Source organism: Canis lupus, chromosome 24 (assembly GCF_048164855.1).
Source record: "Canis lupus baileyi chromosome 24, mCanLup2.hap1, whole genome shotgun sequence".
NCBI classification, from domain to species: domain Eukaryota; kingdom Metazoa; phylum Chordata; class Mammalia; order Carnivora; family Canidae; genus Canis; species Canis lupus.
This window is the reverse complement of record NC_132861.1, coordinates 44627775-44651432: the sequence shown is the minus strand read 5'-3', so window position 1 is coordinate 44651432 and position 23658 is coordinate 44627775. Positions and strand designations below refer to the sequence as shown.

The following is a 23658-nucleotide window of genomic DNA, read 5'->3' as shown; positions in this document are numbered from 1 at the left end:
TAAGTGGCAGCAGTGGGATTCAAACCCAGCTCTGGTAGCCCAGGCTCCTCTCTCTTACGGCCAGCCCCCAGGGCTGCATTATTGCCCATGTTGATGTCATCTGGGGCTCTGAGCTTGAGGCTCAGACGGGGCTGCTCAGACCTCCTTTCACGCCTGGGATGCAATTTGGTTCTCAGTTCCCAGTAGCCCAGGGCATGAGAACATTCCTCCTCCCTTGCTCCCGGAACCCCCAGCCCAGCCCGGGGGTGCAAGGAACTGGCCTCGGGTCAGATCCATTGTCCCAGCCCTCCTCAGCTAGAGAGCCCACTGCCTGGGATGCCCACAGGGGAGCCTGCAAGGTCTGAGGGCTAAGTAAACCAAGGAGGTTTTATCAGCTCCCCCCTCCCACGCATGCCATCCAAGTGTAGATGAAGATCCCATAAGGTGAGGCAGGAAAAACAGTCAGAGGGATGTTAACGTAACCTTAACGTAAGGTCATCCAGGGGGTCTGGGTCCTCTGGCCCCCCTCCCCCCCATCATGGGAGGTTAGCTCCACGGAGACCTGTTAGCAGCCCTTGGGGACCTGAGCAGAGACGGATTGTGCCCACTGGCACACATACTGAAAAAAAGGACTTGCAGAGGAGGTGACCCCAAACCGATCCTGCACCTTGCGCCTATCCCCCACTGTGGCTTTGCTAATTGAGCAGAACACTTCTAGAGAGAGAATGGTCAGAGTCCTGGAGCTAGGCCTCTGTCTTTTGCCTGGGTGGGGGCTGGGGAGGGCTTCCATAAGATTCCTGGAGAGCTTGATAGGGGTGCCCCGCTATTTGCAGGTGGCCGGAGGGGGAAGGGCTTGCCCTGAGGACCCAGTGTGTGACAGGCTCCTGAGGGAGCTCTGGTGACAGGCTGTGGCTGGAGCTGAGGGCTCGGAGCACAGAGCCAGCAGGGATGCTGTGCCAGGAAAGGCCCACACTGTGGGAGCCGGTGGCATCAAAGGATGTGGGAAAGTTCTGGTAGCTGGTCGGGGTTGCTTAGCTCCAGCCCGAGGAGACCTGAGCTGGCGGTGCGTTCACCTGCACTGAGTTGCAGTGAGACGTGAGATGGGGGTGGGGCCGAAGACTCCCACAGGTGCCCCTGCCCCAAGCCCTCACCCCTGGGCGGCCTGCGAGGGAGGGGCAGCGTGGGAGCACCAGGCAGCCGGTGGAGCCGGAGCTGGCCAAGCTCTCCTCCCCGGCTGCAGGCTGCCCAGATGGCAGAAGGAGCAGCTTCAGCTTCAAATGAACTTTGGAATCTGGGTTCTTTTTCAGAACTAGACACCGTAATTACCGGAATCGGATTTTTGTCGTAAAAATGACCCAAGGAATTTTTCTTATCTTGGATTGACCCAAAAAAACCATGAAATCTTCCTTAGATGTCACCCAAGGTGGGGGGAGAGCCAACCCCACTGAGCAGGTTTGAGAAGGAAGTGGGGAGGAAAGAATGAAATTGTTTTCTTTCCTTTTTTAAAAAAGATTTTATTTAGGGGATCCCTGGGTGGCTCAGCGGTTTAGCACCTGCCTTTGGCCCAGGGTGGGATCCTGGGGTCCAGAGATCGAGTCCCATGTCGGGCTTCTTGCATGGAGCCTGTTTCTCCCTCTGCCTGTATCTCTGCCTCTCTCTCTCTCTGTGTCCCTCATGAATAAATAAATAAAATCTTAAAAAAAAAAAGATTTTATTTATTTGGCAGAGAGAGAATGACCCAGAGACCACAAGCAGAGGGAGCAGGAGAAGCAGGCTCCAGCCTGAGCAGGGAGCCCAAGGTGGGGCTCCATCCCAGGACCCCAGGATGAAGGCAGAGGCTTAACCACCTGAGCCACCCAGGCGTCCTGAAGTCATTCTCTGACAATATCCCCCAAGGCTCTCTTGCTCAACCACCCTGGCTCACAAGCAGCAGGAAGGGCTCTAGCTAACTGAGCCAGAAAGGGATTTATTGACAGGGCCCTGGGTGGCCCAGAGAATGCCTGGGGGGCTGGAGAAACTGCTGCAGTCATCGGTGATTGGGAGGTGACACGGTGTCCGGGGTGGAAGGTAGGCTACGGGGCCTTGGGGAGGATGCCATCACCTCTCTGCCCCCCGATGCTGGGCGACGTGATCTTCGCTGTCCCCATCCCGCACAGTTGCCACTCTAGCAATTAGACAAGGAGAGAGCTGCGGTCTCCAGCTGACCGTGTTGGTGGGAAGACCTCAAATACAGGAACATGGTTCTATTGCTGGGCCCTGGGGGGCGGGGGTAGGGTGTGGGGCCAAAATTAATATTTTACAAAGAGAGTGAACTCTTCATTGAAAGTGAACTAATAATGGCTGAGCTTACCCCCAAAGTTACAAGATTACATCTTCTGCCACCAGGACAAATTTGAAAACTAGATTGTTGTACAAAGTAGCTTATTATGGGGCGCCTGGGTGGCTCAGTCAGTTAAGCAACTGCCTTCAGCTTGGTTTATGATCTCAGGGTCCTGGGATGAGCCCCATGTCGGGCTCCCTGCTCAGCGGGGTGTCTGCTTCTCCTTCTCCCTCTGCCCCTCCCCACCACTGGAGCTGTCTCTGTCTCAAATAAAATATTTTTAAAAAACAAAACAAAATAGATTTTTATAGAAAAATAGAAATACCTTTTTGCAGGCCTGAGTTTTGGGCTATGGAATTCAAACTCACCCAGAGATAATGCAGGAAATGAGCCAAGTAAATCAGTGAGCCCTAGGCGTACCCTTGAACATAGGGGGCCCTTACTCAGTATGTGTTGGATGAGGGTGCTGGTTAAAGTCACAGTCCTCCCCCGGCCCCAGAAGGGCCAAAAGCTGTATCCCACTACACTGAGTCTTCTGGCCCATGGAGGGTGGACTTCCCTTCCCTACTGCCTTTTCCCTCACCTGGCCTTCCCTCCTCACTGTTCAAAGCTCAGAGGAATCCCCAGGAAGGCTGACTGGTCATTGCTTGGTTGCCGTCCTCTGAGCCCCATGCTGCCAGGCCACATGCAAAGCATGTCTGTAAGCTGGAAAAGACCTTCGGAATGACTTAGTTCAAACTCTGCATTCTACAGAGGGGTAGGTTGGAGCCCCAAGATAGTATTAGCCTCTGTCCAGCCCCACCAGTGGCCACTAGAGGAGTCCAGATGCCCTGGCCCTCCAGACACAGACCCCATTTCCATCTGGGGACACAGCATACACTGCCTGGGGTGCCATATGTGCTATGCCTTGCCTCCACATAAGAGCACTCCCCTGGGCGATGGCCTCGGTGTCTTTCTTGGGCAGGCAGCTTAGTGGTACCCAGAGCCCACCAGACATCCCTGGGCTGGGCAGGGACCTGTCCATCGGTTCCTCCCTAAGCATTTGCTGAAGCTCTGAGGTCCCTGCTAAGTAAGACTTCAACACCAGTGGGTGGTAACTTCTTCAGGCAGAAGGCTGAGAAGGGTTTCCATGGAGACCGCCCAGGCTCTGTTTCCATAGTGACACTTGCGCGAGGTTACAGAGCTTCCTATATGTGTCAACTTAACATTTCCAGCCACTCTGTTCTTCAGGCCAAACCTGGGCCTAATACAGGGATTGCTTTCTAGGAGGGGTGACAGGCCTTGAGAGCCAGAGGGGAGACGGGTGAAACTGTGTGCAGTTGGCTGACCATGAGGGTCTCTCCTCGACCAGCGGGCCCATCCCCATCCCAGCTGTAGGGTGTGTGTATATATATACACACTCACACATGCTTAAATTATAAAAAGAATACATCTTCCTGACATGGAAGGATATAAAGTCCTACACCTCCCTGCTGTCCAGAGGTAACTGGTGTTACTTGGCTTTGAATATCCTTCCGGAAATAGGATATGCACATCCATAGAGCCATCTTTTAGAAAATTCACTAATGGGATATATATTCTCACTCTGCCATCTGCTTTACCCTAATTATAGATCTTGGAGAACTTTACACATCAGCACAAATAGATCTACCTCACTCTTTATAATGGCAAAAAAAAAAAAATACTTCATTTAAAAAAAAGTAAGTCCCTAATCGAGGGACTTTTGTTTTCAGTTTCTTGCTATTACAACAATAAGTGTCCTGCACATGTATTTTTTCTGTATACTTTTTTGAGTATATCCATATGGTAGATTCCTAGCAGTGAAGTTTCTGGAATTTTAAAATTTGATTCTTATCAAATTCTTCCATTATTGATACAAGAGGGCTTGTTCACACTTAAAAAGGTGGGGTATTATTAAACTGAAACAACACAAAATCATAAAACCAATCTCCCCAACTCGTTCTATGAGACCAGTGAATGATCAACGCTAGAGCCTGACAAGAAGAGCATGAGAAAGGAAAATTATACATCAGCCTTACTGGTAAACATATATCAATACCTCCTAAATGAAATATTAGCAAACAGAATCCAATAGTGTAGAAAGAGGATAGTACATCATGACTAAATCAGTTATTAATGTTATACAGCACATTAACAGAAGAGGAAAAATATATGATCATATTGGTAAGCACAGGAAAAAACATTTGATAAAAGAATTTAACATGCATCTTGATTAAAAATGTGAAGTAGGAATTGAGGACCACTTCTTCAATTAACTTCAAAAAGAGTATTCTCCCAATATCGATAGCAAAAATGGTATTCAAGGTGAATTCCCTTTAAGAATCAAGGACAAGGGACCCCTGGATGGCTCAGCGGTTTAGTGCCTGCCTTTGGCTTAGGGCATGATCCTGAAGTCCAGGGTTTGAGTCCTGAATTGGGCTCCCTGTGGGGAGCCTGCTTCTCCCTCTGCCCGTGTCTCTGCTTCTCTCTATGTGTCTCTCATGAATCAATAAATAAAATCTCAAAAAAAAGATTTATGACTATTACTATGATATGAGCACTCCTATACAGTGAGGCAAGATAAGAAAAAGAAATTGGGCAGCCAATTTCTCTCTCTCTGTGTGTGTGTCTCTCATGAATAAATAAATAAAATCTTTAAAAAAGAAAAAAAAGAAATGTTTCAATTCTCTGAATGGAAGAAACAAAATCTGTCCATAATCAATACACTGGCCCAGGTAGAAAACACAGAAGAATCCTCAGATAATGTCTTAATAAGGAAGACATCTCGGCAAGTTCATTGAATCAATACTCAAAAACAAATTACATTTCTGTACATAAGTGACAAAGAGGTATAATTACTATAACAACAAATATAAGAGACCCAGGAATCAACCTAATGAAAGATTTGTGAGACTTCTGAGAAAAGTATAAAATTGTGTTGTATTGGAAGAGATTGAAGATCCAAATAAGTTTTTGAAATACCATATTCATAGAGTAAGACACTCAGTATAACTATCTTAGTTCTCCTCCAGTGGATATATAGATTCAACACAAGTCCATTAAAACCTCAACAGAAGGGCAGCCCTGGTGGTGCAGCAGTTTAGTGCCACTTGCAGCTTGGGGTGTGATGCTGGAGACCCTGGATTGAGTCCCACGTCAGGTTCCCTACATGGAGTCCACTTCTCTCTCTGCCTGTCTCTGCCTCTCTCTCTCTCTGTGTCTCTATGAATAAATAAATAAAATCTTTAAAAAAAAAACCCTCAACAGAACATTTCATAGAACTTGATACATTGTTCCTAAAATGCATATGAAAACAAAGGGCCAGGAATAGGCATTGGCAGGCACCACTGCAGGAGGAAAGATAGGAGACTCACACTACCAGATATCTGGGCTTTTTACAAGTGTAATTATGATCCAAAGGATAGACCTAATAGGACAGAATGGAAAGCCCGGAATAGACCTTACACGTATGGAAACTTGATTATTGTAGACACATACTGCTGCTCAGTGGGAAAAGCAAAAAAAGAAAAGAAAAGAAAAGAAAAAACCTCAGAACATATGGTTATCCCTACCTCACACCATACCAGGGAATAACTTCCAGGGCATGTTTGAATGTAACATACAACACATGAGAAGAATTGTAAAAATAATCCTTGAGGATTAGAAGAAAAATATAAGGGCAGCCTGGGTGGCTCAGCGGTTTAGCACCAACTTCAGCCCAGGGCGTGATCCTGGAGTCCTGGGATTGAGTCCCACGTCAGGTTCCCTGCATGGAGCCTGCTTCTTCCTCTGCCTGTGTCTCTACCTCTCTCTGTGTCTCTCATGAATAAATAAATAAAATCTTAAAAAAAAGATGCAAAAAGCCATAATCATGAAGAAAAACATGGATGACTGTGATGACATTAAAATCCATAGTTTCTGTTCATCAAAGACATAACAAAGAAAGTAAGAAAGACAAGTCAAAAACTTGAATAAGATATTTGCCAGCCACCAATGGCAAAATACATAAAGATTATACAAATATATAAAGAACTCGTACAAGTCAATAAAAAGAAAACAAAACATCCAATAAAAAACAGGCCAAAGAACACATAAAAGCATTTTATTTTCTTTTAAAAGATTTATTTATTTATTTGAGAGGGAAAGAGAAAGTAAGTGTATGGGTTGGGGGGAGACAGAGGGAGAGGATCCTCAAACAGACTCCCTGCTGAGCCAGAGCCTCCATCCCAGGACCCTGAGATCATGACCTGAACCAAAATCAAGAGTCAGATGCTTAACTGACTGAGCTACTCAGGTGCCCCAAGAACACAAACAGGCATTTAATAGAAAAGGAAACTTGAGGGTACAATACGCATAATGAAACTTGTCCCACTTTCCCAGTAATCAGGAGAGTGAAAATGAAAACCATCACGAAATACCATTTAACCCTCAGTCCATTGGCAAAAAAAAGGAAAAGAAAAAAAATTCCAAAGGGCTTTTTTTCCCCTTTAGGTTTTATTTAAGAGGGAAACAGAGATAGAGATGGGGCCCGATCCCAGGATCCTGGGGCCATGACTTGTGTTGAAGGCAGATGCTTAGCCCACTGAGCCACACAGGTGCCCCAGCCGCAGCTTGTTAATACTAAGTGTTGGCAAGGATGTGGAACGTGGAGCATGCCTATGCAGCACAGGTGGGAATGTAAATTGGTTCACTCGGCAGAATTTTGTGAGTAGAACATTTGCTTCCCCGTGACCTAATAATTCCACTTTTAGGGATCTATAGCAGAGGAACGCTTGCACAGGTGCACAACACGCCTTGTAAGAAAGATGTTTGTTAAAGCATTGTTGTAATGGTGAAAAGTTGGAAAGGATCCACATACTCATTGTTAGGAGGATGGGTAGGTAATTAAATTGCATAATCACACAATAGACTGATATACGTACGGCCTTTAAAATGAATTAAATAATGTAGGCATTAATATGGATGAATTTTAGAAATGAAAGGTTGTGGGAGAAAACACGTCAGAGAATAAAACATGTATTTTAGGACTATTTTTATAATGTTCAAATCCAAGCAAAACTATACTAGAAGTTCATAGGTACATGATAGAATTATAAAGCAAAGCAGAGAAACTCAGGATCGGTGTTATTGATTAGCCTGGATTGGCTAATCGATATAAAGAGAATGGCTCATATATGAAAAGTTGACAGATTTTCATAGTTGTCTTTAGACCTAAGAATAGAGGGGTCTTTAATGTCCCTCACAGGATACGAAGGTGAGGGACATTACAGAGTAGGGGCTGGGGTGATGGGTGTGTGTGTGTGTGTGTCTGAACAAGCCAACCTTGCCTGCATCCCTGACCGTGAATGCTTCTCCCTGCCATCTAGGGCCATTTAAATGGACTTAAATGCCCCTCCATTCAAGTCGGGGCTGGTTTTGTGACTTGCTTTGACCAACAATGCAATGAAGGAATGATCTGGAACTTCGGATTCCAGGCCTTTAGAGGCCTCTGGCTTCCTCTCGCTTGTAGCTCAGCTGCCAAGCTCTAAGGAAGGCCGGGGTATTGACTGGAGGCCATGCTGAGAGAGGCCAGGGAGGGGAGGGGCACCTTGGATGGGGAGCCTAGTCAGGCTCCCAGCTGAGTGCGCTCCAGAGAGCTGGCCAAGCTCCGCCATCCCTGGGAACCAGGAAAAATAGTGAACTGCTGCGTTAGGCCGTTCAATGCTGGGGTGGTTTGTTAGCAGCACAGGGAGAGATGCACGCAGGCGTGCACACAGGCGATACTGGCCGCCTTGTTTCATGAGTTAGTTGGCTGGTGCGTCTCCAGATACACACTGGTCACGATGCTTCCTCGCATACCTGCGATTCACGTACAGCATTTTGTATGGAGTAAATGCTTCAGTGTAAAACATCTATAGAAACAAAACTCTGAAAAGAACCCAAAACCCCGTCCTGCAAAAATGCAGCTTCCCAATTTTGTTTCGCAATTTCTGTGTAACTGCAACTACACATCTTTTCACGTTTAAGCAATGCTCCACTCGTATTCCCCTCACTGTGCTCATAGTCTTTGCCTAGCTACGTACTGGCTTGGCCATGCTTGGTTCATGATTTATAGGAATGTTACATGGAGGAAGAGTCCTTTTATGTCCTACTTTCAAAAACCTCTCCCCGTTTGCCCCTGGTAAGCCCTTTGACTTCATAGTGTGTTTGGCTGGACGTAAATTCCACTTTTCCATGGTCCAAGTCGTAAGTGGTGGGTATCATGCTTAGGTTTTCCCTTCTCTAAGATTCTCTTAAATCATTTCTGAAGTACTTTTATGGCTTCATTTCATACCTCAAATCTGTGGTCTATCCAGAATTAATTTTGTTATAGGGAAGCAGGATCCAGGTTTTTCTGTCAAAATGGCTAGCCAGCTGTTCCATTAAAAAGAACCCACATGCGCCCCATTAAATTTCCTTGTATTTACAATTTCCAGGCCCTCCACTGCCCTATTGTCCTTCTCCTTTTGCTAAATCACGATAGTTTATAATGCTTCATACCTGGAGGCCGTTGTTTCCTCTTCTGAGGATTTACCAGATCATTCCCCGTGTTGACTTTGCCAAAAGAACTGTGTCGAGTTAAACAATAAATCCTATCAGTGTTTTAATTGTGATTGCATTGCAGGAAGGCTGACGTCTGGACAACATTGCCTTAGGAGAACAAGGTGTGTCTGCAATAACTTGAGTCATTTCTGTCCCTCGCAGGATTATTGAACCCGACCAGCAGCAAGGGTGTGGCCACCCACCCTCACCCCAGATCCCGCCTCTGGAGTCCACCCGGCCAAGGCTCTGGGCTGGCTCTCCCACTGCCTCCTTCTCTGCTGAATGCGACCCTGTGACTCACACCAACCTCAGCTCAGATCCACCGGGATGGTTACTAATTGCCCCGAAATCGTGGAGAACACTCCACCGTCCTTGTGCTTAAGGACAAGCAATAGTGATGTCATCTTCCGTGTGGAACTAAATGGGGTGGTTTATGGGCACTTGAAAGCAGTGTGACCTTGGGCCAGTTGCTTCTGGTCTCCAACCCCCTTCTTCCTCCTTCCTGTAAAATGCGATCTCCCTGACTCAGGGAGGTGAGGGACCCTCCAGGCCTTCCCCCAGGCACCTGCGCCCCTTCCCCCAGGCACTTGCACAGCCAGCCTGCAGCATGGGGTGCCCACCCTGCAGCATGGGGCGCCCACCCTGCCCCGCCACTCCCAAATCCAAGTCAGAAGTCAAAGATTTTTATTGTTCTACCGACACTTCTGAAAAGGGATCTAATTGAGAAAATAACAAAGCATTTAAGAGTTTCATCTCCAGAGAGCACCTAAGTCTGACAGGAGGTGTCGAAACCTCCTCTTCTAGGCTCAGGGCTGAGAACGGTTAGCATATCGAATGATCAGTAAAAACATGCAAAAGTGAGAAGGAAAAGGAAAAAAAGGCTGCATTCCCCCAAAGCCGAGGGGGACGGAATTTCAGAACGAGGGGGAGGCAGGGTGTACAAGTACCAGGTGGCTCTCCCTTCCCCCCACATTATCTTCCAAAACAGCTCCAAGCTCGGAGAAGGCAACGAGCCCACCCCTCGTCTCTGCTCAGCGCTCCCCCATCCTGTACCTGTGGCCAGGGCCGCAGGACCCTGTCCTTGTGCTCCCGGGGGGCCAGGACCCGGCCCCGGCTCCTCCCCTCTTTGGTTCCACTCGGAGAACAATTGTGCTTGACAGACTCATCCCCTGCCCTCATTCCAGGCTCCCACTGGTGGGCTCAAGGCACTCACAGGAGTCCAGGGGAGCCCCAGGACACCCACCTGCCCTTGTGCTCTGGGTGGGCCCATCCGTGGGCACATTCCCCCATCCTCAGCCCGGATCTGGGCATCCGGATGTGGGACCGTCCAAGGAACAAGCCTTTTAGGACTTCACCAACTGTGCAGACATTTCTGAACCCCGCACCACATCCCTCCCTGTCCCCTCTCCCGGGCCCCACCCCCCCAGCCCGGCCCCTCCATCCAGTCCTTCTCCCGGGCTGCCATCGCAGCTGTGGGCGGCCCGTGGGCGGCCCCTGGACGGCCTGACTTCAGGGTGGCAGTCACGGACTCCACCCTGGGTGCCCCCCTGCTCCCCCGGCCCCGGGAGCTCAGCGGAGGTGGGGCCTCGAGAGGTCACGGCTCTGGTACAGGGAGGCGGGCAGGGCCGGAAAGGAACAGGAGACACGTCACATCTAGGGAAAGGTGTCCAAAGTACAAGCGAAGCGAGGGGAAGGAGGAGGGCCGGAGTGGCCAGAAGAGAAAAAAGGAAGAGGGCAGGGGCGAGGCCTGGAGGGGGAGGCCCTCACACCACCCCGCAGATGAGCGTCTCCACCACGAAGGTGTTCTCGAAGTGGCGGATGGCGTTGCAGCTCTTCGCTCCTCGCTTGTTGATCCCTGGGAGGGAAGGGAGAATCTCAGTGAGGACCGTGCCCTGGCCCAGGGCTGGCGGGGTCACGGAGGCCACCTGGCCCAGAGGCCGCCCAGACTCACCCGGCCACCTTCCCTGCTGTGTGGCCTCAGGGGGGTCACTTAACCTCTCTGTCCCTCGCTTCCTCATCTTTCGAGGGGCAGCGAGAATGCTGACGAGGATAACTTACACGCTCTTAGCGTGGGCACCAGGGCCTGGCGCACGGGGCGCGCGGAGTTACCGGGCGCTGCTGCTGGGGGGTGGCCGTGGCTTAGGGCTCGGGGCAGGGGCCCCGGACGGGAGGGGCCGGCCACTCACGCCTCCGGGTAGCCCGGCGCCGCAGCCGGTACGTGTCCTTCCCACTGCACAGGTGGTAGATGAAGGAGCCCAGGGCCTCTTTGTCGCTGACGTGCTCGGTCACCACCATCTCCTCCTGGATGATGTACGTCTGCGGGAGGTAGGTCCCTCTCTGCGAAGGGAGAGGCCGCAGCGCTGGGTCAGTACCCGGGGTGGGAGTGGGGGGCTCTCCTGCCCCAGACTCCACCTGTCCACACCACCCACTCCCCTTGTTGCCATCCTGCCCACTCAGAGCACCCCCCGCCACACACACACCTGAAATGCCTGTCCACACCCTCCTGGGCCCCCCTCACCCAGAGGCCCCGTGGCTTGCCCTCTGGATGCCCCCAGGCATTTTCTGGTTGTGCCAAGTGCTTGCACCCACAGTACTGCGTGTGGGAGCCTGGTCTCCCACCCCAAGGGGGAGTGCTGCTCGTAGGACATGGCCTGGGGGGCCAAGGAAGCTGGTCTCAGGGCTCTTCATGAGAGAGGAAGGCAGAAGAATGGCAGGGAGAAGAAAAGGAGGCGTTGACTCTGGGTGTGGGAGAAGGAAGATGGAGGAGGGGTACCAATCTGGGGCGCTGGGCCCAGCTGACAGCAACATCCCTGGGCACCTGTCCCCCACCCCCGATCCTCACCGCAGGAACCTCCTTGACGCAGGCCTGGCCTCCACGGGGAAGCAGGGCAAGGTGCCACAAGAGCCTCTGCTCACCTTCACATTCATGAGGAGCTCCCAGAAGTTTCGAGGGGGCAGCACGATGGTGGTGTTGAGCTCGATCACATAGCACTTGTCCAGGGAGATGTCATGGTAGGCAGTGAGCCCCTGAGCAGGAGGGGGGTCTGTGTCAGGCTCTGCAGGCAAGGGCCTGGCCCTGGGGGGCTAGGATGTGTCCAGCCAGCAGAGGGCTGAGCCCTACTGTGCCAGCATGATGTGCCCCTGATTCCTATAGACCTGGAGACGACCTGGACCCTCAGCAGGAGGACCCCTAGGAAGCTCTGGGAAGCGAGCATGGGGGACACACACCAGGGAATCCTGTGTTTCTCTGGCCTCAAAACTGTCACTGGTGAGAGAAGTGAGAAGGATGGGGTGTCTGGGTGGCTCAGTCAGTGAGGCGTCTGCCTTCGGCTCAGGCCATGATCCCGAGGTCCTGGGATCGAGCCCCATGTCGGGCTCCCTGTTCAGTGGGGAGTCTGCTCCTCCCTCTCCCTCTCCCTGGCCCCACTCATGCTCTCTCTAGTACATAAATGAAATATTAAAAAAAAAAAAAAAAAAAAAAAAGAAGTGCAAAGGATAGTTACATCTGGGTAGGGTGAGACTGGCTGGGGGGGGGTGGAGCGAGGGCACACAGGAGAACCTTCTGGAATGCTGGCAAGATTCCAACACTTGGCCTGGATGGTGTCACATGTGGGTCTCTGGGAAAATCCACTAAGCCACGCACTTCGTGCCCTCGGTGGTAAGTGTGCCTGCCACACCTCAGTAAAATGTCAACACAAAATACCCAATTACAAGGCACAGTGGCCTTGCCCACGAAGGCCAGTGTCTGCAAGCTGTCGGGGGCAGAGGAGAAAATCCACCACGGCTAGGTCACATTGGGTGGTAAACACTACCGACGTAACAACAGCAATGTGTGTAAAATCCTGACGAGCCTGGCTCGTGGACGTCCCGTACACATACTTGCCATCGCACAGCACATGCTCAAAGGAGGGACTAGGGGCAGTGGCATTCATTCTCCTTTGGTTCCTGTTCTCCTTTCTCGTGACCCTTGCTGGAAGAGGGGGCTCTGGGCCGTCAGGACACCCACCGCTCCTGCCCCAGCCCCGGCCGGCCTCACCCGCTGGAAGTCATGGATGATGTCTGCAGGGTCACCGCCGCCAAACTGGGGCACGGGCACATTGATGCGCTCGTAGTTCTCTTCGAGGTAGATCTTCACGTCCTCCTCCAGCTCCATCCGAGTGCGGGCCTGGGAGGACAGGGAGTCCTCGTAGAGAACCCCACAGTGGAAGAAGTTGTCTCGGGCCAGCTGAGCAACGTGGGGAGAGAGACAAACTGGTCACGCGGCGCCTTGGGGACAGCCACCCTGCCCACCCCACCGTGCCACGACCCCAAGGCCCCGGCAAGCAGGCAGGTTGGGACCATGAGACCCATTTCACAGATGGAGAAACTGAGAAATGTGGGGGCCCAGGGAGGGCGAGCCGGACGCACCAGGTCCTAGGAGGACAGCCTCCGTGGCTCTCGGGGGCAAGCACAGGAGCCCAGATCGAGCCGGCTGGGCCCTGCAGGAAGAGCGGCTGAGAGGCAGGCAGCAGTGGGAAGATTCTGGAAGCACCGCTACAGCCAGCTCCATGTCCAGCCTCACACGAATCCCACCACCTTCCCCGGACCCCGTGAGCGACCCTGACGAACACTGTGTCCCTATCTGAAAGCCAGCCGAGTCCCCCCATCATCCAGGGCAGGGAGGCAGCGAGATGACCGGGGCCAAGCGGCTGAGCACGGGGACCAGCGTGGCCACCTGTCCTGCTCCAGGGGCTCCTCTAGGTCCGCGCACAGACACTGGCCTGTCGTGGGCAGAATTTCCCTCTCTCGGAGTGTACGCTGTCCCAGGGGGGTGAGTCATCACACATGAATCACACTGTCCAGGGCACAGACACAGAGGATGCTCTGAGGTGCCCCCACCCCCCAGCAGCTGGGGCGGGGTGAGGAACCCCAAGAGAGCACTGGCTGGGGAGGCGAGAACCAGGAACAAGTGGGGAGCTGGTCATGGAGGGGGAAGGCGGGGGGCAGGGGGGGCGAACAAAAGGGAAGTCGGCAGTTGTGTGGGAGCTGAGGTTTCCAGGGGAAAGTCACACGGAATACAAAAACTCTTCAGTAATTTCCATCACGAAAAAACTAAGTAACGAAGCTAAAAACCATTGCTCGAGGCGGGGAGGAGGTCACTCAGGTCCTAAATGACTGGCGAGCCTCGGCTGCTTTGTCACTCCGAAATTCCCGGCTTGTGGCACTTACAGGTATTCTTTTGGGCTTTAACAGAACTACTTTGGGGGCACCGTCCCCCCCCCCCCCAGGTCTGGACTGACGATGATGTCACTGTGACCATGACCAGCTCGGGCCCAGCCTCGTGCCCTGAGCGGCGGCTGTGTGAGCACATAACCGGGTGCTATCACGGGTGGAGGCCACCGCTTGCAGGAGGCGGTGGTGGGGATTCTGGCCATTAACCCGCTTGCCACCTCGTTTTGTAATCCACTCCGTGTCCAAGGAATGGAAGTCCCTAAAGCATGACCCCTGGGCACAGGGTCTGGCTCTGAGAGGGTCACAAGAGCTCCAATTTCTGCCGGATCTGAGCTTCTGGTGCTAACACTCCAGGGTGACACTGTGGGAAGGGGCCATGGATGCCCATCCCAGCTCCCCCACTGTTGCCTGTGCTCCTGGGAGTTCCCTGTTGGCCCTCAGGTGTGTCTGAGGCCAGAGGTAAGGACGGTCCATCAGGGTCTGTGGGAGTCAGGGGGTGGGGCTCCAGCACCAGGCAAGGGCCTGGGCGGGCTGGCTCGTGCCCAAGGAGGCCCCAGGGAGGGAGGATGCGGGTCTTCTGGGCTTGGCTGGTCACTCACTCCCACCTGGAGGCAGGTCACCCGGCTGCCACACCTGCCGCCTCCCCGAAGTCCTCTCTAATCACTACCTGTCCCTGAGCCCCAGGCCTCCCTCCCGCCTGGCCTCACCTGTGCGAGGAAGAAGTATCTGTAGATGTAGACGGAGGCGAACACGAGGCCCATGAGCAGCACGACCATGCCCATCGACAGGTAGCACACGCCGCCCACGGAGCCCCCCTTCTTGTAGCGCTGTGGGGGGGCCCGCTCCTCCTGTGGATTGCAGTGCCGGGTCAGCCCGATGCTGGTTCTGCTCCTCTGGGAATCCTCCCACCCCTTTCCCAAAGTGAGACGTCCCCCTGCAGCTGGGTAGCGCGAGCCCTGGGACAAGTGGCGGGGGGGTGGGGGGCAGTGCTGAGGCTACATGGAGCATTATCTGGAAGGAATGCCTTGCCGGGGCCTCCCCGGTTTCCTCCCAGGTAAAGATAAACTGAGACCCGCATCAAAGCCACACAGAATGACCCACTGGGATCAAGCAGGTCCATGTGGCTCACCCACTAGTTCCCTTTATTATACCGGCCGTAACGACAGTCTATTCTCTTAAATATAGAACAGGGGAAGCACAGACATGGCCTTAGTAATTGCAGCAGACCTAGGACCTTGTAGGAACTGGAGGTGCACTGGGCAGGCTGGGAGCTGCTGCCCTGGGCACGGGGGAGCCAGGGAAGGCTTCGGATCTGCCCACAGGCTACAGTGCACACGGTGGCCTGGAACTGGGGCCACAGGAGGTGGCTTCTGGGCTCCACCAGGAAGGCTGTGGCAGGGAGTGGTCACTAGCTGAGAGACGCAGAGGCTCCAGGAAGCTCACGGGGTCTGGGGGGTCTGGGCACAGTGCTTGTCCCCCTCCAGCCAGGCAGCCCTGGGCACCGCTCAGCCTGGGCGGGGGGACAGCCACGGCCCCTCACAGGTGCACAGGTGCTGGCCAGCAGGAGTGGAACCTCAGGGCTGAAGTCTGGAAGTTTCTGGAGGCCAGGGCATTTCTGCCAGGAGGGAAACGTGGCTACGGTGGCAACAGGTGCCATCAGGGAGGCCAGAGCGGGAGGCTTCTTGGAGAAAACCTGCTCTGGGATGCCAGTCGGGCTCCGGACAGCAGCTGCAGGGCTGCCAAGTCACAGCAAACTGCTCCAGGGCACACGGGTCTGGAGCGGTGGATGCAGGGCTGTGTGTGCAGATCTTAGGAACCTGCTTGACCCGGAGCACCAGCCCCAGAGCTGGTGATTCAGGCTCTTAACGACCTGCGTGACCTTGGCCGTCTCTCAGGATTGTGCGTGTCCTCCCTCACCTGCCCTGGGACATGTGGCAAAAGCCCAGGCCTGTCTCTGTCTCTGCTGTCTGCCGTTCCGTCCCTCCTGCATGGTGTCCACATACAGTCAGGGTGAAGTCAGAGTCCAATCCCAGAGACACCCTCCCACTCCCCCAGCCTCCAGGAGCTGAGGCAGGTGGGAGAAGGGAAGGAGCTCCCGCCTGGAAGCCCGAAGCCTCTCAAGAACTGCACGTGTGCCATGAACCTCCTGCTTAGCCCCCTTTGTGCCATGTGTCCTCACTCCCTTTAACCTGGGGGCTGGCCTGGTGTGGTGCTCTGGTCCCTGTCCCTGAGGCCCCTTGGCTTAGAGAAAACAGGGTATGGGGCCCAGGCCTCAGGAAGCAAGGGGAGCACCATCAGAGGGCAAATGCCCCCCAGCCTGGGGCTCTCCCACTCACCCAGGAAGAGGACAAAAACACCCAGAGGACCCTCCCCCTCACTGGGCACATCCATCCCTAGACCAGTTAGCTCCCAGCCTCTGCACCACGGGACAGAGGTACCCCGGCCCATCCCACTCCCCAAAACCCCTGTCTGCTGTCCTCCAGGGAGCTCACCCAGCAGGCTGGGAGGTCAAACCCATTGCTCCAAACTCACTAGCTGACTGCTGGGGCTCTCACCACCCCAGCCCTGCTGCGGGGCTCCTGCGATCAAGACCAGGGAGGCAAGTTTGTGAGACCACCACCCGGCTGGCATCTGCTCAGCACCCTGGGGTGCCCTAACCAAGGTCCCACAGGGACAGGTGCTGCCACAGGGGACAAGCCACCCGGGGGCTCCTGGAGATGAGGTGCTGGCTTTTCTGCTCCTCCAGAGGCCTGAGTGGGTCCCAAAGTGCGACGGCTGCCCTGGGATCGACCAGCTGTGAATCCTGCCCGTGGGGTGGGGACACTCATACGCCGTGGGGGGAGTGGTGACCCCAGGTTGAGAGGGGCTCCAGCAGGGACAGGGATCCCCTTGAGGACAGGATTGCAAGCTCCCCCCACAGCTTCTCTTTTGAGAAGTGAAGACACGGGGATTAAAGGAGAAGGAGAACCTGAGAGCCCTTTGTCAGGATGAAGTGCTAGATAAAAATAGCCGAGCTGTCTCCGCTGAACCTATTCTTTGCAGGGCCAAGGCCCCGGACAGCTGTTGAGGCTGCACACTGGCCATGCTTTTGCTCCTGCATTCAGGAAAACTGGAGAAGTAGGCTTGTGAGAACTGCTTTTCAAAAGAACAAAACAAAACAAGTCAATGGGCCACAAGCACGAGAGCCCGAGGGCCTGCTCCGGCTCCAGGAATAAGTCCACAAACAGGGAGCACCAATGGTTTAAAGCAGCCTTTCTGCTCCGGGCTGGGTCAGGTGTGGGCACCTGTGGTGGCTATGTGGCCGAGGATCCCCTCACCTTTCCTAGCTGTGCAGCAGACACACCTCTCACGCGTCCGGGGCTCACACACAGCTCCCTATCCTACCACTACTGACACCCCTCCCGCCTACAGGGCCCAGACCCCAGAAGCATCATGAGCAGTGCGCTGGAAGGGAAAGCAGGACCTGAGCTTGCCAGGAGGCAGACCGGAGCCATAGATGTCCCTGCTTTGAGACAAAAGGCACTTCAGGCACCAAGCCCCACACCAGAGGGAGGGCCCCTGAATTCTGCCCCGAAGCTGCCATCGCTTACAGGGCCCCACACAACACGACAGGGAACCTAGGGGTTCCTGGCTGCCCAGGACCGCGGAGAAGCCTGCTTCCTGAGCCCCCCACGCTGCTTCACTTGTGCTGGAGACCCAGGAAAATGTCAGCCCCCCCATGGAGCAGCCAGGCATTTGGGGGGGCTTCCATTTAGAAAGGAGGAAAACACAGCCTACTGTTTCCAAGGCAACGGGGCTTTCTGAGCAAAGCGCCTCGCTGTGCACTCGTGTGGGGTGCGTGAGCCGCCGGCCGGGGACCACGAGGGGCCTGGGCCTCCCCTGCCCGCTGCACCGAGGCCCCCGACGGTGCTCATTAAATGGTTTAGCAAAGCCAGGGCTACGGCGGTCAAGGGGAGCCCAGCCAACTGGAGCATTAGCTGGGCGGACTCCCATGACTCCTGGAGGGCCCCCCCCAGCTACAGTTCCTCGGTAACAATGTCCAAATTAACTGCAAGCAGATTAAACTACAATTGCAGGCTGCTGGGCGGAGGCTGGCAGGGAGCCAGCAATGCACTTGCTGCCGCCCTGGTGGGGGAGGGGCGCTCGCCGGGCCCTCCTGGGCTTCATTCGCCCTCAGCATCTTTCCCAGGCTGCGGATCAGATTCAAGGTCACCAAGGCCCGTGTGTGTGTGTGTGTGTGTGTGTGTGTGTGTGTGTGTGTGTGTGTGTGTGTGAGCACCAGCCAGCCAGACCTAGTGGGGGTGGGAGCAGCGGGCAGAGGCCCACCATCCACCAGCACACAGCTGTGCTCCCCGTACAGACAGCTGGGTGAACGGCGACAGGGAGTCCGGGGACCCCAGTCCCGTCACGTGGCTGGAGGCCTGGGCACCCACTGGGTGAAGAACAGCACGGACCCCTGAGGACTCCTGCACCACCCACTCCCCTGCATCTACTGGCTTCCTGGCAGGCAAGATGAGAGACTCCGGGGGACAAAGGCTCCATCCATGGATGAGAAGCAAAGCTGGCTGCTGGAAGAGCCCTCCCGGGGGAGAGAGAAAACTTGGGAGAGGGTGTGTGTTTGGGGGGAAGTGGGGAGCCAGGCTGCACATCCGTGATTTTACCATAAATGATTTTTTTCCCCTAAGGGGAACTCATCCTCCCCGGGAGTCCGCTCACAGCCTTGAAACAGGCAAGGTCCGGCGAACAGAAAAGAGAGGGAAACAGAAGAGAAAAGCCGTCGAGATGTGTTCAGAAGCCGAAGCCCCTCTGGGAAGGCCCCGGGCAGGCCAGGCGTGGGCCGGCCGAAGCCCCCAGCCCGCCACCGGGGCACGATCTGGAGCAGGGCTACCTTTCCAGAAGGTCCTTCAGCCCGGCCGTCAGGGCCGGCGGGTACTGGGGCACTGGGGCAGGAGCACTCCCGGCTGGCAGGGGACCCTCCCCCAACCGGCTCCCCCACGCCCAGGGCCCGAGGCCGGGACTCGGAAAGTGAAATCTGATCCCCAGGTATGCAGGCTGGGGGAGGGGGCGACGCAGGAGCCATTAATCAAAGGCAAAGCCAAGGAGAAAATGAGCCGGTGCTGAGAGGATGGTATTGAACCTGTCTCCCGCCCCGGGCAGCCCCACCCCCGCCGTCTGCAGCCCCCAGCCCAGCCCAGTCTGTGCAGGCCCACACCTGGCTGCGCGCGTGCGTGTGCCCACTCAGGCCCCGGCTGGCCCGCAGGCCCCCAAGGGGAAGACCGGCCTAGCTGGTGCGTGCTAGGAGGGGGTGCTTCCCGGCCAGCCCACTTTCCAGGCTGGCTTCCCGCCAGTCGGCCTTCAGCGCAGGCTTCTCAGTACCTCCGAGGCGCGCGCCAAGGGGAGGGTGGGCAGCTGGAAGCCCAGCTGGGCCCCCGCCCCCATCCCTTCGCGGCCCACTGAGGCACTTCCTTCCATCAGCAGGTCTGGGGACAGAATCTTCCTTGTGTTGGGGTTTTTGCTCAGAAGCAGGGGGAGCCCCGCTGTGAGGGTGCTGCAAAGGCCTTACCCTGGCCCCTCAGGGCCTGCAAGCAGGTGGACATTTGCATCTAACAGCCACAGGGGAGCTCACTGCCGAGGGGAGGGCGTTCATGGACTCCTCTGTTCATCAGCAGGTCCTTCCAGGGCTTTATAACTAATTTTTGAGTCCAGGTCAGTAGCCAAGGAGGGTTCTTGGGTCACCCTCAGCCAGAAGAAACCTTCGAATAAGCTTTCCTCTGCGTCCCCATGGGCATGGGGCAAACCTCAGATGCTCTGTCTCAATAACGGAGAAGGCTGGGCCTCCCAGTCGGCCTACCTGTCCCACCCACCTTCTCCTTCAGTGCCCTAATAGATGGTGGCACTCTGTCTGGAGCCCGGCAACCTGCTGTGCTCACTGCCAGAGGCAGGAGAGGGGGGCTCCATCCATGCCCTAGTTACTGGACAACGGGAACGTGCCCCTTGGCCAGGTGAGGGCACAACAGGCTCAGAGCAGTGAACAATTCCCGCTCTTTCCCGCTCCAATTCCAGCAGGCAATTGGCAGAAACGACATGTAACATCCAAAGCCCCCTCCGTTTATCACCTCAGGGCCTCGGGGAACCATGATCATTTACTGCTATGCAGTTCTGTCCTAGGTGGTGCCAGGATTTTAATCCTCCTCCTGGGCCCCCAGCGCTCCTCCGTGCCAATTAAGACAGCTAGGGGCCTTGCCCAAACTAACGAGGTTTGGGAGAGGAGGCCCGCTCAGCAGGCTCAAGGCCATTACAAACAGCCCCGGGAAGATGGGGAAGATGTTGATATTTCCATTTCACGCTGGGTGAGGGGGAAGAGAGGATGCTGGCTGGGTTTCAGTGCCAGAAACTGGATGTCAGTTACTGCCAAGGTGATGCTGGCATCTGCCATCCGGCCCGACACCATCAGCAGGCTGCTGCTGGAGAATGTGCCACTCCTGTGAAATTTGGTGGACCTTCTCAGAGTTTGAATTCCATCCCCCTACTGTCTTCTGCTTGAATCCTATAGTCCTCAGAGGCAGGGTCCTGAATTCCAGGCCTGAGCAGGGCAGCAGGCCCTGGGAGTAGGCTGGTTCTTTGGTGGAGGGAGGAAGGAAGCTTGAAGAGACCCTTGCAAACTTTTAAAGACCATGGTCTTCAAACATGGAATGCCCCCTGCCCATGTAAACATGGGATGAAGATGGAGCTGTTTTGGTTGGGGGTACATTGCAACCCCCACCCCCCACCCCCTGACCTAGCCCAGGTGGTCCTAGGTGATGCAGTGACCACACCAGGGCAGGAGAGCTGGCCTGCAGCTCCTTGGTGCATTGCTCACTCAGGGTCTTTGCTAGAGATGTGACACCCACCTCTGAGGCCCCTTTCCAGAGTCCCCTCTTTGGTGGCCCCAGGCCCAAGTCTTCCCCTGCAGCCCTGGTTAATACTCCGGGCAAGGTTGAATCTGAGCCACAAAACTTGGGGAGGGACCTCCGCGCTGAGGAAGACTCATGGGAAGCAAGGGGAGCAGACAAAGACTTTGGAAGTCCAGTCTTATGGGACGGCTGGGGGCACCCCAAGACCGCCGGAGACCACGGCTACGTGGGCAGCTTTGCCGGAGCACAGGGCAGCCTGGCTGGACCAGCCCTCGCTCCCCTCCCCTCGCCTCCCTGCCGCCACGCGTCCTGCCCTCTCCGGGTCAGACTCCACGCAGCTCAGACAGTTTTCCACCGGCGGAAATGCCTTCTCTCCCCCCGGCCGGAGGGCAGGGGGAGGCGGGGGAGGACGCCGGAGGGGGCGGGGTGCACCGAGGAGGCCCGCCCCCACAAAGAGCCTCCGGGATGCGGGAGGGCACCGGGGCAGCGGGGGAGCCTCCCCGCGGGATGCAGGGAGCTGCCCGGAGCCGGAGAGGAAGGAAGAGCGGGGCAGGGAGGCCCAGATGGGCGCCCGGCCTCATAACCTGCAACCCCGAACCTCAGACCTTGAATGCTGGACGTGCAGCCGGGCGGTTCTGGTCGCTTTCCATCTCCTCACCTTCTGGTCCACCAATTCAGGTGGGCCTTTCAGCAGCACAGTCCCAGCCCCTCGTTTGGGACGAAGTCACCGGCGCCTCCTCCATCGCTGGCACCGGACTCGATGCCCCCCAACCCCCCGCCATTCCCCACCGATCCTGACCCACCTCCCTACTTCGGGGAAACGCAGTCCGAACCTCCTCCCATCCCCCAGCTGGGGCTCGACTCTCGGCCCCTCCCCCTTGATTAGAAACAGACGCAACCCCCCCACCAGCATTCTTCCAACTTCTTCCTACCGGCCCCGTCCGCTGTCTTGGGGCCGGCCGCCTGCGGCCCCTCCGGTTTTGGAAGAGACCTCGAGCGCTTCCCCACCCGGGGACCTGCGCCCCGGACCCCTCCCGCTCTTTGGACCTCTGCTTTCGGCGGCCCCAAGCCCCCTCCCACAGGGGATGGAGGCCCCATTCCAGCCGCTCGGTCCCTCCGGTCACGGCTCCGGGCCCCCGATGCGCCTCGAACGGTTCCCGGGGCCCGCGGGGCGCGCGTCGCCCCCAAGAAGTCCAGCCCAAGCGCCCCCCACCCCCGGCCCCTCTTACCCGAGCCGGCGTCAGCAGGATCTCAGCGGCCGGAGCCGGGGCCGCAGCCGCGGCCGCCGCCTTGTCGGCCTTGTCGCCCTTGATGCCGGCCACGGCGGGCTGGAAGCTGATCTTCACCATGGCTGCGGCCGGCCGCGCGTCCGCCCTGCAGCCTCTGCCCGGGCAGCCTCGGGCTGTGCAGCCGCCGCTCCGCGCTCCGCAGGCACCGGAAGTTTGGCTGGTGCTCGAGTCCCTTTCCCTAGCCCCGCCCCGCCCCGCCTCCAGCCAGCCCCGCCTCCAGCCAGCCCCGCCCCCAGCCAGCCCCGCCCCCGGCTCGCCCCGCCCCTAGTCAGCCCCGCCCCCGGCTCGCCCCGTCCCGTCAGCCCCGCCCCCAGTTCGCCCCGCCCCCGCCGTCACTCCGCCCCGCCCCCCCGCGGGAGGGGCTTGGCACTCGCTGCGCCTGCGCCGCCTTCCCGCCCCCGGGGCGCTCAGTGACCCCTGCCGGGCGCGAACCTCCAACCCCGGAGGGCTGAGGTTTGCTCACATGCTCAGTCACTCACCCAGGCAGTCGCTCGCTCGCTCACTCGCTCGCTCATTCACCCCATCCATGCATCCATCCATGCATCCATCCATGCATCCATCCATCCAATCACACATGGACTCAGCCTCTTTCGCAGCCTTACCCCTTCCAGCTTCCTCTCCAAGACCAGTGTCCCCATAACATGATCTTTGTTGAAAGAATGTTTGCCAGGCAGGCAAATGCAGCTTCTAGACAAATTCTCCATCCCCTCTCCCTCCCTTCATACCCTCCTCTTTGGAAACGCTGCTGCCTTCACTGATCCTGCTCTCCTCATGGCTCGCTCCTCCCACCTGTCCTGGGCCCTGGAGGAGGCTTCAAGGCCAGGTGCCGAACTGCTTGCCTGTATCCTGCATCCATCCACATCCTTCATATTCCGTCATCCTTTTTCCTTCATTTTTCATTCCTGTAGAACCTTCCTGAGGGTCTCTGGGGATGCATGCTAAGGATGCTGAGAGTAGAGAAATGAGGGCAGCCTGCGGCCTCGTTAGTGAGTGACAAGCTCTGTTGCCAGTTTCCCGCCTATCAGGAGGGTCTAGTGTGGTGGGAGGACCTGCCAGGGGGTGACTGGCGGCTTGGGTTCTAGTCAAGACTCTGCCCCTGCAAAGCATCACTGATACTGTGCAGGGCCAGGGGCTGGTGTTACTGGAGTGTCTCTTGGCACCCAAACCCTGGATCTTTCCTTACTGTCCCTGGTCCAGACTGGACTGGGGACAACACCCAGCAATCCACACAGAGCCTTGGGCTGAACACCAGCTTTTGGCTCTGCAGCTGAGTTGACTGCAGAAGGGAGGGGAGTCTAAAAGTTTGTTGAGGACAGCCCGAAGTCCTCCATTGACCCTTCCTACCCGTCAGGTCTTGGGTGGTTGCCTTGAGCCCTAGGTGCTCTCATCCTAGACTCCAACATCC

The 23658-nt window shown here is 55.9% G+C and overlaps 1 protein-coding gene across 2 annotated transcripts; it reads right to left on the bottom strand.

Moving 5' to 3' along the window:
- Positions 1–9527: 9527 nt before the first annotated feature.
- Positions 9528–22423, bottom strand: ITM2C (integral membrane protein 2C). 2 transcript variants are annotated; one of them, XM_072796640.1, is made up of 6 exons: positions 22194–22423; positions 14779–14919; positions 12867–13085; positions 11777–11887; positions 11047–11197; positions 9528–10715 (listed from the first exon to the last, which is right to left on the bottom strand). In XM_072796640.1, the coding sequence occupies exons 1-6, from the start codon at positions 22311–22313 to the stop codon at positions 10624–10626; spliced, it is 834 nt and encodes a 277-aa protein (XP_072652741.1). In that variant the 5' UTR covers positions 22314–22423; the 3' UTR covers positions 9528–10623. The 2 variants fall into 2 exon arrangements, with proteins under 2 accessions (XP_072652741.1, XP_072652742.1); XM_072796641.1 differs by having other exon boundaries at positions 12897–13085.
- Positions 22424–23658: the final 1235 nt, after the last annotated feature.

Coding starts and splice junctions, on each gene's coding strand:
- ITM2C (XM_072796640.1), bottom strand. CDS start 22,313: ATGGTGAAGATCAGCTTCCAGCCCGCCGTGGCCGGCATCAAGGGCGAC. Junction 13,086..14,778: donor GATACTTCTTCCTCGCACAG/GTGAGGCCAGGC, acceptor CACGTTGCTCAG/CTGGCCCGAGACAACTTCTT. Junction 10,716..11,046: donor GCGCCGGGCTACCCGGAGGC/GTGAGTGGCCGG, acceptor CTTCCCTCCCAG/GGATCAACAAGCGAGGAGCG.